The sequence below is a fragment of the Carassius auratus genome, chromosome 33 (genome assembly GCF_003368295.1).
Source record: "Carassius auratus strain Wakin chromosome 33, ASM336829v1, whole genome shotgun sequence".
Classification (NCBI taxonomy): Eukaryota; Metazoa; Chordata; class Actinopteri; order Cypriniformes; family Cyprinidae; genus Carassius; species Carassius auratus.
In genome coordinates, this window is record NC_039275.1 from 307,627 (window position 1) to 323,247 (window position 15,621).

A 15,621-nucleotide genomic window follows, 5' to 3' on the forward strand; every position below is an offset into this window, starting at 1 on the left:
AGTCTCTTGATTTGATCCATCTCTCCAGCAGATTTTGGACATAAGCAATAGTAGTATCATGTTTCGCTAACAGACTGAACCGTAGATCCTAAAGCACAAGCTCTGTAATGCATGTCTTTCTCAGGTTTTAATATGCGTATGAGAATGGATACATATGTTCAAATATTTTACCATAAATATTTCTGATGTTTTTCTGCTGCTGAACTAAAAAGAAAACAAAATAGTTGAATAACCTGCCAGTGAAAGGGAAGTGGCTCTTTGTATAAGACACTGCTGTGTGCTGTTACTGCGCAATGTTTTCTGACATGAATATTTTATAGCTCAAGTAGAACAATATGTATTGACAATATTTAAGCAATATAGCTTGGTGATTATAATGTATGATAACTAGATACGTGTATATTGCGTAAAAAAAAAAAAAAGATTCACTTTTGGTTGATTTTGTACTGTATTTATTACTAATGATGATGCAAAAAGTTGCATAGCTTAACCCAAATTTTCTTTCTTTTTTAATTTCTCGTCTTGTATATGACCCTTTTTGTATGTGTTTTTTTCAAATAAAATGTTGAAAATGCCTCAGAATGTTTTTCATTGTCATTCCATGCACAGTTTCATGTCAACTACAGACTCTAATAGTCGCTCATAATCAGACTTGTTTATGCTGTGGTCAAAAGCCATTAAATCAGGAACTGAAATGTGATTGTGTAAGGACCTGTGCCAATGCTTGTGGTCTTGGCCGCTTGAGAATGTGTGCACACAACGCGTGCAAGAGGTTAAGCTTGAGGTCAAAGGTGAGTGCCCCACACTAAAGTCACACAGTCTCTTATACTGCTTTTGAGTGACATTGTATTGAATCCCATGACTGATCAAGTCTAGGAACTCATGTGACCCGTGATCAAGAGTTTGAGGAAAGCATTCCAGTGCTTGATAGCTGAACTACTGTATATGACACAATACACAGTGTAATGAATATTAAAAGACCACGACAGCTCAAGAATAACTGGTGTAGAGTATTGGGGCTCAAAGAAAATAAAAAGAAACGACTCACATTTCACCCATTTTGCACCACAATAATTCAAATTGTACCATATTATAATCTATTAAAGCCAGCACTTTCTTCATTCAGGAAATTTAAAATAAGAGGAAATTAAGAGATGTTTCAAAACAAACTGGTTTCTTCATAGAAACCACACGAAACTCCTACCAAACTCAAACTGATAGAAAACGTTGACCAACACAGAAAACGTGAACGAGAAGAAAATAATAACCATCTTTTTTGACTGAAAGAAAGAAAAACAGACAGTATTGAGAAAGGAGTTTTGTGAAAGGGGTTTGTGAGTTGAATAAAAAGCTAATGTTAACAACCAAAATGAAACGTATTTTGTTTTCTGGGTGTCGTGTCCATTAACCGACATTAGAACATGCTAATGTGTTATTAAATTATTGGAACATTAACTTTAAATCTCAGAGAACCTTCAAAACACTTTGTAATCATAACACTTTATATTCAATTCCCAGGGAACCCACATACTGGTAAAAATAAAAGAATTTCTATAGCCTGAATGCACTGTACATTGCTTTGGATTAAAGCATCTGCTAAATGCATAAATGTAAATGTATAAGTGGTTTGACAAAAAAAGTTTGTGAAACCCTGATCTACATTATGAAGATGTCTTCCAAAGCACCGATAACATTTCTGATGATTTCAAACAAGCTCAAGGAAATTGGGTTTCAGAGAATCGATCACATAAGGGAAATAAATGGAAAAGGTTTTCCAAACATGCTGAAAATTTTCACATACAACTTTGTCAAAAAGTTAACCCATTCACGGATTCACAAAAAAAGACTAAAAGTGGTGTCTTATGCATGCCAGGCCAGTAGATGGCGACATCACTTTGTAAAGAAACTCGCGGACTATATATATATTTATATAATGTCACTTTTTTCACAAATTCAAGATGATAATAGTATAGTTTTCAAACATTTTATTTTTAAATGTTCAGGGCCCCACATTTCCTGTAATTGAAAAGCCAAAACGAATAGAAAAGTTTAGTTTTTTTTTTCACTGTTAAAAGCACGTTTATTTATCAGTAGAAATGAAGTCATAAATAAATAAAATAAAACAACATTTACTTGTCATTGCTCCAACACATAATTTGGGAGTTTGATTAAAAAACTAATCTGGGGAAGTTGTGGCTTAGTGGTTAACCTTGAGGTTATGGGTTCGAGTCTTGGGCTGACAATACCACGACAATACCACGTGCCCTTGAGCAAGGCACCGAACCTCCAATTAAATACAGAGCATGAATTCTGAGTATGGGTCACCATACTTGGCTGTATATCACGTCACTAATGATTATTTGAATAATAAATATAAAAAAATAACAAATATAAAATGCTTCCAAAACAGATGTTATTTGTTTTTCTGCATCTCATGATTTTAGACCGATAATATATTAACCGATAACCGATATTAACTGATATTAGAGAACTGTGAGCATTTGAAAGTGTTGATAAAGTATTGAAATATTAACTTAAAATTTCAGTATCATTTTTATGATGACAGATTTTGATGCATCATCAGTTCAGTATTTAATCATTTATATCTTTAGCACGGGAGCTTAAAAATAGTCTAAACAGTGTCTAAATTATCTCATGTTCATTAATTTTTTATGTTTGTCAATCCAAATTTATTATTATTATTTTTTTTTAATTGCTGGATATTTAGAGAGTTCTAAATTCTGCAGAAAATCCTCATGTTTTATCATTTATTTTATTCGAGCAGTTCTTGTTTGTCGCCAGATGATGGAGACTCACACACAGGTAAGATCCAGATGTTTGTTTAGAGTTTATATCTTATGAATAAAGTTTAGCTTTGGTTTATCTGGTAACATGTGAAGGACAAGAACATCAAATAAATGTGATCATAAACAACAGCATCTGCAGCTGATGGGAACGTTTTGTCCATCTACACTTGTGATTATTTATCATATTAATCCATCGAGATAATCATATAAACAGTGCTGCTGATGAAGAGACTTTACAAACAAACACAGAGCATCAGGACCGTTGTAAGGAAATGATGGAAAGTCTTCACTAATGAGAACAACTGCACATATGCAAACTGAAAAACAGAAAACAGTTATTAAAATGAACATTTCACTCTTTTGAAGAAAAAGTCGAGTATGTAATGCTCCATCAATGGAGAAAAGGTTCAGTTTATTACACGATTAGACTGAAACAGTTAGGCTTTAATTGAAGTAAATAATTAATTATCTTTAGCACCATTGATCTTTTGATTAATATTCTTTTACTAAAGATTGGAAATTATGCAAGTGGAAATTCTCAAATAAATAAATAATAATAATTAAAAAAAATAAAAAAATGAATAATAATAATAATAATAATAATAATAAACTTAAATAAAATATTCTTTGCATATTTTTTAACACTAAATACATCATGTCCAATTCACATATGCTTCAAGGAATAAAACATCTAGACATTTCAATTAGAATTAATTTTAAAAGGGGAGTTTTTATTTTTCAACATTGTATTTTTATAAATCTTTTGCTCATCTGACTCAGAAAGCAAAAATATTGATATGAACACAGATGCATTACAAGAGCAATTTAATATGGTAATTAATAAAAATAAAAGTGCAATTTATAAAATCTGACAAATAAATACGCAGTAAAAAAATATTTGTGTTTTGTTTTCCAGTACAAATATCCAAACATGATTAAATGAAGACACATTTACTGGAAATAAAATAACTAGAGATATTAAATCTTATGGAAAAACTGATGCAAATGTATACTTAAAACAAGAAAAATAAAATAATCTTGATTCCATTTGAACTGATATATATGGCAGATATAATATATAATATATAATTTTAAGCATATCTTTAATTAATTTAAAAAAAACAAAACTTTGTTTTCCTTCCCAAGTAAATAGTGATTTCAGGATGTTTAGATATTTGTACTGAAAAACAAGTCTGAAATACTGAGGAAGAAAGTTATTCTGGCCGTTTCTATTTTTTCTTTCTGATTTGTGATAATTTTTTAATGAAGAGCTGATCTACAGTATCTACAGTAGTTTGATGAGAGCGGGAGAGCAGCAGTCATATTTACTTTGGTCTGTGATTGTAAACAAAGATTAAGTATAATTAGCAAACATTTCATGGGAATGATTTCATCTCAAGCCTGTAAACGCATCCGTATCCTGAACATAAGGACTGTTTATTAAAGCATTAGAGAGACGCAGAGGTTGGCAGATTCCTCGCCTGAAGCTCTGGGTTTAATCGTGTGTATATGAGACAGACGTCTGCTGATTCTCACATTAAACACAATCACATATTAATCTGAGCCTAAAAAACCATTCCCGGGATTCCCGTCGACCGGAATGACCAAAAACAACAAATCACTGCAGATTTATAGATCCAAAAAGCCTGAAACTTTCTCAGAGGAATCGTTTCATTCGATGATGATCCCGAACATTTGATTAGATATTAAACCTGCGTCTGTTCTGGAAGGATCCTGGCTGTGTATTATCAGGTGATGAAGTGTCCCTTTCATTACGAGAGCTGCAACGTTTATTTATTTATCTGCTGTTTGGGAAAAGCAGGACACAGTGAGAAACTGGAAAAGTTTTTTTTTTTTTAGGCAAACATCTCAACTAGGTTATTTCCTGCGGGGCTTTTTTGTTGATCTTGATGTGACTGATTTGAACTCTTCTGGAAAAACAAACAACCATTTTTTACGGACCTTTGACGGACGACCAAACTGATCGAAAGTTTATGGCTGAAAAGCTGATGGTTCACTCCAATAAATAATCTGGTTTAAAGCAAGAAATGTAGGGATCATCTGAGATCAGGATGAGTTTGTGTCTTCATCAGGTTTGGAGAAATGTAGCACTGCATCAGAGTCTCATCAATGGATGCTCTAAAGTGAATGGGTGCCGTCAGAATGAGAGTCTGATAAAAACATCACAATAATCCACAACAGTCCATCAGTGAACATCTGGAGAAGACAAAAGCTGACACAAATCCAACATTAAGACGTTTTTAACTCATAATAACTCTTCCTCCAGTGAAAAAGTGTTCTGGTCTGAATCAGGAGAGAAATCTGCACAGATCAAACATCGTTTAAACAGCTCTAAACTTTAACTCCTTTCTCTTCTCCAGATGTTAACTGATGGACTGCTGTGGATTATTGTGATGTTTTTATCAGACTCTCATTCTGACGGCACCCATTCACCGCAGAGCATCCATTGATGAGACACTGATGCAATGCTACAAACCTGATGAAGAAACAAACTCATCCTGATCTTGAATAACCCTAGAGAGCACATTTACAGCAACATTTCCACAAGTGAACTATTTCTTTAATAACATTTACATTTCACTCCACTGATCTGAAATCAACTCTCGCTCAAAGTGCAGAAGGTTTTACCGGAGAAGCGTGTCCTTGCGTGTTAAATGCTCTTCTCTTGAAACGTCTCATTGGTTATAGTCACTTGTAAGGGTTGATCTTTCGACCGACTGTCTAAACTGTTCCGATTGGAGGATTCAGAAGAAGCGTCCGATAAGCTCCGCCCACACTGGTTTGATTGACAGGTGTCCAGGCAGCTCTCAGGTGGATATAGAAACGTGTGCGAGGTATTCATCGCCTCCAGCTCTCGAGACACGGCGGACGGAGAGTCTCTGGAGATGATGGAGGACACCTGTGCTCCGTCCATGCAGTGGAAACTGTTCTGTCCCTGCGGCATCTGAGAGCCAATCTTACAGAAGAGACACTTGATGTTCTCGACTATCTTTGAGAGAACCGCTTTACGCAGCAGGATGTAGATCCAGGGATCTAGAATGGGGTTGGTCGAGGCAAACCGGATCGCCAGCAGATCTGGATTTTTATCCAGACGTTTTTCGACAGGCGTCTTATAAAGTTGGTTGAGAAACACCTGGACCTTGAAAAGAAGACATGATTTAGTTTCCAAAGTTTCATGCATTTGACAAAATAGCGTGTGTGATAATATAATAAAACATATTAAATGTTCACAACTTTTGGAGATTTTCACTTCATAGAAAAACTGTTGGATTTGAACAGAGTAAATTTCACAAATAATTACAAAGAAACAAAAAGTAACACGTTGAATTAAATATAAAAGTATAAGCAGAAAGACTGAATTTCATAAGATATTTTTATGTTATAGCGGGGAAAAAAATTGTGTTTTGTTTTGTTTATAATGAAATGTTGTATAGAAGAAAAAAGATCATGAATACTGACTTTAAAAAGAAGAGTAATACAGTATGTGTTTTCATTAACAACTGTAACCACTAATAATATATGACTTACACCTTAATGCATTAAAACATGACAAACGACCAATTTCAGAATCTGCAAATATTATAATGCATTATGAGTACTTTTATACTGTATTATATTTTCTGGTAATTAACATTAATTTAGCTAATGATTCATGCTTTCTGATTAGTGATCAGATTCAGCAACTGCTAAACAGTTACTATTTATTGATCTAGACTATTTATGCTTTACTGTATCTACTGTACTTTAGTATGTGAGGTGACACTGTGACCCTGCGATATTTTAGCATGTCTGTCCCTTTAAACACTTATCATCATCATCTTCTTCTTCCTCCGTGATTTATTCTGTTCTGCTGCACAATGCGAGGCAGATCTGAAGGCGCTGACCGTGAGAAAGTTCTTGTTTTGCAGATTTGACAGACATATCTGAGGCAGCAGAGTGATTGGACAGATAAAGTTGACACAATAGTATCACAAGAACTTACAACGAGCGGAATGGAGCAGATGAGGACGACGGCGGAGGTGGCGATGAGCAGAATGACCATCTGGATCTCCGCGCCAGCGAGGCGGCTGAAGCTGCGGCTCCTGCCGGGATCAGACGCTCTGCCCGGGTCTGTGCCGAGCGACGTGCGCCTGATGAACCCCCGGTGCATCCGGATGAGCGCGGCGCACACCAGCACGTTACAGACCACCGTCACCAGGATCAGCAGCGAGCTGCAGCCCGCGTACATGAAGGAAAACGCGGCGTGCGCGCTCACGTTGGTCCGCCAGTCGATGAAGCACCAGGTTTGAGGGTACTGCATCTTCACCTCTCCAAACCCCGCGCTCGGGAGCGCGCAGAACAGTATGTTAGACGCGTAAATAGCCAGCAACGTGACTCCCGCGAGCTTCTGATCCACGTGGTCGTTGTAGAAGTACGCGTGATTGATGGCCATGTATCTCTCGACGGACATGGCGCAGATGATGCTCAGTCCCGCGAGGGAGAAGAAGAGCAGAACGAAGCCGAAGTATTGGCACAGGGGGTCTCCATCCGGCCACGCGCCTTTCACATAAGTGGCGATGGTCACCGGACTGGCGAGGACGGTTCCCAGGAGATCCGTGACCGCCAGACCGCAGACCAGCGTGTAGAAGGTAGTCTCCTTCTGCTCCCTCCTGGACTTGCAGAGCACCACGATGGCGATCAGGTTGCTGATGACTCCAAAGATGAACATGATGGCCGGGATGGTGGGCTCCATCCTGCGCGCCGCGGTGCTGTTGTCCATCTTCTGCTCCGTTAAACGTCTCCAAGAGTCATTTTGCAGGAGTTGATCAGTACATCCTGCTGTGGAGCGAACAGAGTCATGACTGAGAGAACAGCCCGCCCCTCCTGCCTCACATCACGCACTCATGACGGGACGCCCTTACCGAAAAACCACCGCGTCCCGTCAAATCCCCGCTGCTTCCGATGCTACTGAAGAGTCATAACACACTGCGATCCGCTGGAAACAAGAAGCGCGCATTTCCTTTAACAATACACAGATGCAAACACTGTCTAGAAGAGTTTAACAGTTTAAAGAGCACTTTTATTTCCCTCTAGTCGAAAATCAAACAGGTTGAAACACGTTTTTTTTTTTTGTCTACAAGTAAAAAACTTTCCCCATTTAAAAAAACTCAGTTTTTTGTTTTTGTTACGAATATGATGCTTTTTTTTTTTAACAAAAACATCTAAACTAATTAAAGAGTTAATGTTTTAGATATACTTTAATATTAGGCCTGTTGCTGATTTAGCTTTTGTTCATGCTGAAACTGTTGTTGTTAAAAAAAAGTTGTTAAAAGGCCAAATATGAAAGGCTTATGGTATAGAAAATGTATAATTTATAGTATAACAATCTTTTTTATTTTGTATGAATGTTTTTGTCTTTAATAAAATAACACATATTATATATATAAAATAAGATATTTTGAAAAATAGCTGGAGAGCAAACGACATTGGACCCCATTCACTTTCATTAGAGAAAATAATAAATAAATAAAGCACTGGGACATTTTTCATTTGTTGCTGATCCCTCTCCTAAGTATTAACGTTCATGAACTTAATTTGCTATAATCACCGTGTCTGGGACTGATTGCTAGCACTAGCACAGGTGTTTCCCCTTAGCTCCCCTTTTCAAACTGCTTCTGGACTCTTAAAGCTGCAGTCTGTAACTTATGACGCTCTAGAGGTTAATAAACAGAACTGCTTGCGTCTTGCGGAAGAACATCGTAGCCGGAACTACTTCTCTCTGTTTACGTCTATGAAGAATCACAAAGGTACTGGGTTACTAAAATAGTCCGAATATAAACACTTATTATAGGTGCACCCTAGTGATTCAGGACAAGCCAAAAACACGGTTTGGAAAATGGATTCATGGTGTACTCGCTTATTATATATCTTTTTCTACATTTTGAACACAAACAAAGTCACAGACCGCAGCTCTGATTGGTTATTTTTTACCGGGAGCGATGGAGTTTCTGCAAATGGCAATAGGACACTGGGAGGAGCCAGAGGAGCTTGGTTTTTTTCACAGATTATCAGTCTCATATTCTACTGTCAGGACATAATGACAGGTTTAACAAACATGTAAAAAATATATTTTTACAAAAGTTACCTACTGCAGCTTTAAATGTCTTTGTAACAGATTACAAACTTCATAATCATCGGGAAGAAGGAGGCGGGAACCGGTGGACAATCAAATCAAGACTTTAATGACAAAAATAAAAACAAAACACAACTAAAAACCCAGGCCTGGTCCTCTCTCGTCCATCACTGTCGTCACTTTTATTCCACACCCTCACATCACAATCAGGATGGGAGGATGAACCACCCAAATTGCTTTACTGCAAGAGACTCACAGCTGAATTGCAGTCTGAGCTCACCTGTCGTGATGAGGGGAGAGACCTTGAATGGTTTATTGATCTCTCCATCCACATTGCCAATCTGATGCGAGGACGATGTGCCCCTCAAAACATTCCCGTGCACCTTCAAACAACCACAGGTTCCACAGAGTCAGAACCAATTGCAGATTGGTTTCACTCATCTCACTGATGAAGAAAGAAAGAGGAGGATTCACAATCATTTTGCCTCTACTGTGGTTTGTCCGGCCATCTGAGGGCTTTCTGCCCTTTTCGTCCTTCCACTCCAAGCTTCTCTGCGGTGAGTTCCAATCTCAAATCTACAAACTGCCTAGAAGCTCCAGTAACCCTTAAATGTAATGGAAGATGTACTAATACTGGAGCACTGATAGATTCAGGGGCTGCAGGAAATTTAATCGACAAAGTTTGCCAATACTCATAATCTTCCTCTTCCGTGTGAATCACGGGTGGCAGTGGTAGCCTTAGATGGACGTCTTTTGGGTTGCATGACAAGCCAAATTTGTCACCAAGGATCTGTTGTCACAGTGTCTGGGTGGTGTCCCCTGGGGTTCCACTAGGTGTCCTCCTTCCCACGGTGTCTGACACCTTATCAACTTCCTGTTCCCTTATTTGGTCACCTTCCTCCTTGTTTGAGTTAATTGATTGTTCCCCACCTGTCTCCAGTTCCCTCATCACCTTCTGTGTATTTATACCCGGTCTGTTTGAGTCTGTGTTACGGAGTCCATGTTTAATGTCTAATGATTATTCATGTCTGTCAAATCAGTCTTGCCCTTGCCTTGCCTTGCCTTGCCTTGCCTTGCCTTGCCTTGCCTTGCCTTGCCTTGCCTTGCCTTGCCTTCTTGTCTTGTTTTCATGTTTGGATTGTGTTTGGTTTTGACCCTGCCTGGACTGTTTACCCCTTTGGATTACCCTTCAATAAATGTCATACCTGCAGTTGGTTCTCTCTCCGTGTTTCCTGTATCACCGAACGTGACATCTGTATCTTAAAACTGGCATACTTCATACTCAAACCATTTGTCTATTCGCCATCAAATCTCCTTAGAATCCCATCATACTGGGTCTGCCCTGGCTAAAGAGACACAATCCTCGGATTTCATGGACAACTAAACAAATTATCCAATGGTCGTATTCCTGCCAATATAACTGTCTACTTACCACTCAATCTCAGCCTTCTTCATGTACAGTCCAATCTACAGCGAACTAACCTGTGCCGGGATTACCCCCTGAATATAACAACCTTAAATGTTGGGTCTTTGCCTACATACATGATGACTTAATTTATTTGGATACTCTGTATGGGCAACATGTATGTGCAGTACTTCAGAGACTCACTGATAATCATCTATACGCTAAAATTGAGAAATGTGAGTTCCACCAGACAGAAACATCCTTCCTTGGTTACATCATCAGTGAAGAGAGGGTAGCAATGGATGATGAAAAGATACAGTCTGTGCTCAACTGGCCTCAACCCACGACACCAAAGGAACTAAAACGCTTCTTGGGCATCGCAAATTTCTACAGATGGTTTATTCTTGACTTCGGCACCATCGGAACACCTCTCACCTCCATGATAAAAGGAAACAGACATTGTCTGCGCTGGTCTTCGTCTGCTACCATGGCATTTCAACAGTTGAAGGAACGTTTCTCCACTGCACCCATTCTTCATCATCCTGACCCCTTTCATGTTTCTCTGCTAAAGCCCGCCGGTGGTCCGAGAGGAGAGAAGTACCAGGAGGAGGCCGTGAACAAGAGTCCCCCTCCCATCACCATGGATGGCGACCCTTCATTACAGTCGTGTTCCGCAGAAGAAAGAACCACACACAGCTTTGAGTCGCTATGAGGCTGAGTAAAGTATGACAGATTGTTCATATTAGGTTTAACTATGCCTTAAATCATGCATTGAGAAGAGTTCAGACCTGCCAAAACCAGTAAGCCATGTTAGTCTGGTTTAAGATGTTTCAGAGTCTGCTATTTGTAATACACATATATTTTGGTGTGCACAGCACAGAATTGAAATTTTATTTCCTTTTTTAAAATTCTTTTATTCATTACATTTGCTACCAAATTCCCTTGATATACACGACCATATACAGATTTTTTTTTTTTATCTAGAAATGTTTCTTGAGCAGTAAATCATCATATTTTCATGATTTCTGAAGATCATGTGACACTGAAGACTGGAGGAATGATGCTGAAAATACAGTGGAGCATCACAGAAATAAATTACACTTTAACACAGATTCACACAGAAAACAGCTGTTTTACATTAGAATAATATTTCACAATATTTACAGTTTTTTTATCAAATAAATGCAGGCTTGGTGAACAGAAGAGACTTCTTTAAAAAAAACTAAAAATAAATAAATAAATAGGTCAACAGAAATAACATGACATCATATCTCTTTATGTAAACCGGACTGACAGGTCAAACATCCCGTCTCTTGGTTTCTCCAGTGTCATTCAGAGACAAAGTGCTGAAAAACAAACTCTAGTCAATGTCTTTCAAAGAAACTGAACAGCTTCAGAAGAAAACTGATTTGCATTTAGATGAATTATGGACATTTTGACTCGGTACTGCTATTTCAGTTGGTTGTTTTGCTATGCACGCTTTGAATTAAACATGCATATGTAAAAACGACAACAATAATAGCTAAATGTATGACAACTGCTTGTCTATCAGTTTTACAAGCTGTTTAAGACGGACTTAGTCAGAAAGAACAGCAGGAATGCATTACACAAACACATGCTTAGTGTTCAAGTTTATACTTGTGTCATCCCAAAGACACTGTTCAAATCAATAAATTACTGCTACAACTATGTGTTGAGTTCAGATAAGAGTATGTAAATATAAGTTGATCTCAGCTGCATGCTGGGGTTTTGGCTCATTTTTTAAAATTCTTGTATTTATTTCTAAACAACGTCTATCTTACAGTTAAATCATAATTACCTGTACTGCAGGAGCAAGCAGAGACACGCGTGTTTGTCAGGGAACCCAGTGGAAAATCACTGTTTCATTGCACGTGATTTATTTTGAGAGACGGATACATTTTAACAGATGCTGCAAAATAAATAAATAAAGTTAGAAATCGGCTTGGACTGAAATAAGCATCACTTTTTTCTACACGAAAACAGAAAATGTAAAAACTAATTTTAAATAATGTAAACAATAAGAGTATCGCAATAATGGTAAAATGCTACTTGAAATAAAATAAACATAAATAAATTAAAAAACATATATTTTTATATTTTATTTAATCTAGTTGCAACATTTCTCACTTTTATTAACTTTATGTACTTAAATTGACTAAAACCGAAATAAAAATTCATACAAGTACAAACATGAAACAAACAAAAAAAAAATTTAGAAACTACACAACAAAATTACTACAACACTTACCATAATTCAAATAATAGCAAAATAATAAAATATAAAATTTTAAAAAGATTTTAAAAAGCTCTGATTTGAAGACAGAATTTAATTTTTGTTTTGGTCCTGGAAACAATTTAAACACTTTTTTAAAAGTCCTGATTCATGCAGATCGATGAGAGGAAAGGCTTTAATCAGAATGAAAATATGATTCGAATCAGTCTCAGATTTGTATCAGTTTGAGGGTTTTGGGTTACATGCCAGAAAAAAACCGAACCAATCATTTTAACATGAAAACCTAGACAGAGCTTGAAGCCAGAAACGCAATCCAATTAAAGCTCACTCTGATGCTGCATCATAATACGATTACTGCATAAAAAGGCCCAGAATACATTTGATTCGTTTAGTAGCTGTCACAGACTCACAAACGGGACATTTATTATGAAATGACACATTAAATCACTTCCTATGCTATCTCTATGATATCAAATCTGACATGTCAAATTTGGTGGAAAAATAGCCTTTTGATTAACGTCAACTACAGGCATGAAATATGATTGATGATTCATATTCCCGATTCCAAAATCAGCAGTCTGGGATTTCAGTTCAAAACAAGAACAATCCTAAAAAACTATTCTGGCAGAATGACAAAAATGCATGAAAATAAAGACAAAATGACCCAATCAGACCAATAAGAATGATTCAATAGTAGTAACTAGCAATATAATTCTTATATATAAGACTCATATAATTACTAATTAAATGAGGTCTCCAGTCTTCAGTGTCACGTGATCTTCAGAAATCATTCTAATATGATGATATGATGATTTGCTGCTCAAGAAACATTTCTGATTATTAGCAATGTTGAAAACATTAATATTTTTATGGTAACTGTCAGGGCTGTGGCTGGGGTTTGCGGGGCCCCGCTGAAGGTTGTACCAGTGGGCCCTGTTTGAAATTGTTTAATTTGTATGTTCGTTCATTTTTTTTGTGCTATTTACACAATGTTTAAGTTTTTAGGTGTCAAGGTACAGAAACCGAATACTTAAATGTAACACTAGTTTTCTCTGAGGTGGTTGGATCACATCAGATTGTTTACCAAACAGAAACCGAATAATTAAATGTAAAATAGCACTGGATACTCTTCAATGTAAAAATAAAATATACAATCGGTTCGAGAGTTCGAAGCGGGTTCGCGAATCATTTGAGTCAGTTTGGGAGTTCGGAGCGGGATCACGAATCATTTGAGTCAGTTCGGAGCGGGATCGCGAATCATTTGAGTCAGTTTGGGGATCTCACATCATTGAATCAGTTCGGGAGTTAGGAGATGGTTCGCGAATCATTTGAGTCAGTTCGGGAGTTCAAAGTGGGTTCGTGAATCATTTGACTCAGTTCGGGAGTTCGTAGCGGCATCGCGAATCATTTGAGTCAGTTTGGGGATCGCGAATCATTTGAATCAATTCGACAGTTCGGAGCGGGATCGCAAATTATTTGAATCAGTTCTGGAGTTCAAAGCGGGTTTGTGAATCATTTGAGTCAGTTTGGGGATCGCGAATCATTTGACTTAGTTCGGGAGTTCGTAGCGGGATCGCGAATCATTTGAGTCAGTTTGGGGATCAAGAATCATTTGAATCAATTCGAGAGTTCGGAGCGGGATCGCGAATTATTTGAATCAGTTCGGGAGTTCAAAGCGGTTTCGTGAATCATTTGGATAAGTTTGGGGATCGCGAATCATTTGACTTAGTTCGGGAGTTCGTAGCGGGATCGCGAATCATTTGAGTCAGTTTGAGGATCGCAAATCATTTGAATCAATTCGAGAGTTCGGAGCGGGATCACAAATTATTTGAATCAGTTCGGGAGTTCGTAGCGGGATCGCGAATCATTGGAGTCAGTTTGGGGATCGCGAATCATTTGAATCAATTCGAGAGTTCGTAGCAGGTACATCTTTGTGTATTGATTTAAACACTCTCTGTACTGTCAGGTATTTTGTCTGACTTGGGGCGCTTAAAAGTCATTTAAGGTTGAACTGGAGTGAGTGTCTTTCTCTGCTCTTGGTCTAAGCTCAACCTGAATAAACTAATTATGAACTAATTAACAATTTCTAAATGGGTTCAAATTAACAAATTAATTTTAAATATAGAAAAAACTAAATGCATAATTTTTAGCCAAAAATACAATATTTCTAGGGCTGCAGATTTGAATTTATTTATTGATGGGACGCCAGTGGAACAAGTAACAGATGTTACTTTGTTGGGCGTGATACTTGACAATACATTGTCCTGGTCCAAACATATAGATCATATAGTAAGCAGCATGGGTAAAGGTATAGCAGTAGCCAGGAAATGTTCTGCATTTATTTCGTCTTTGGTTTTAAAAGATGTGGTGCAGTCAATAGTTTTATCGCATCTTGAGTACTGCCCTATAATATGGTCAAGTGCATCAGAAAAGCACTTAAAAAAACTTCAGATTGTTCAGAATAGAGCAGCTAGGTTGGTGCTCCATTATCAATTTCAGGCCAGTGTTGCTGATATGCATAGAAAATTATCATGGCTTTTAGTGAAGGACAAATTACATTTACGAGTGTTGGTATATTTTTATAAGGTAATCAAGTATCACACACCATGTTTTTTCTTTGAAAAGCTTGTATATGTTGGTTTTAGACACGATCATAAAACACGTCAAGTGAGTAAGTCTCAACTGTTTTTACCATGTCCACAATCAAATTTGCTGAAAAAGACTGTATTTTATCGTGGCTCTGCTGCTTGGAATGTTGTTCCTATAAATATACGTAAAAGTAATTCAACACATGTGTTTAAAAGAAATTGTGTAAACATGTTGTTAAAGGTATAGACGTACTTCTGCTTGTGCTGCTACTATTAATATGTATGGGTATAGTTTTGTGATGTGACTGGATTAGCAATTGTATTTTTGTTATTATTTTATTTGTTTGAATGATTTTTTTGTATTGTGCAACTCTGTGGACCCCAGGAAGATTAGCAACCACTTTGTGGAAGCTAATGGGGATCCAAATTAACAA

General features: G+C 37.3%; 1 protein-coding gene across 2 annotated transcripts; it reads right to left on the reverse strand.

The window, feature by feature from the left end:
• Positions 1-4,465: 4,465 nt before the first annotated feature.
• On the reverse strand, positions 4,466-7,840 carry LOC113052641 (prostaglandin E2 receptor EP4 subtype-like). 2 transcript variants are annotated; one of them, XM_026217014.1, is made up of 3 exons: positions 6,811-7,840; positions 5,457-5,967; positions 4,466-4,612 (listed from the first exon to the last, which is right to left on the reverse strand). In XM_026217014.1, the coding sequence occupies exons 1-2, from the start codon at positions 7,585-7,587 to the stop codon at positions 5,479-5,481; spliced, it is 1,266 nt and encodes a 421-aa protein (XP_026072799.1). In that variant the 5' UTR covers positions 7,588-7,840; the 3' UTR covers positions 4,466-4,612; positions 5,457-5,478. The 2 variants fall into 2 exon arrangements, with proteins under 2 accessions (XP_026072799.1, XP_026072798.1); XM_026217013.1 differs by lacking the exon at positions 4,466-4,612 and having other exon boundaries at positions 5,279-5,967.
• Between the last annotated feature and the right edge of the window lie 7,781 nt (positions 7,841-15,621).

Excerpts from the sequence above, each read along its gene's own strand:
- LOC113052641 (XM_026217014.1), bottom strand. The coding sequence starts at position 7,587 with ATGGACAACAGCACCGCGGCGCGCAGGATGGAGCCCACCATCCCGGCC. Across the intron at positions 5,968-6,810 it reads TCTGCTCCATTCCGCTCGTT|GTCCAGGTGTTTCTCAACCA; the intron begins GTAAGTTCTTGT and ends CTTCTTTTCAAG.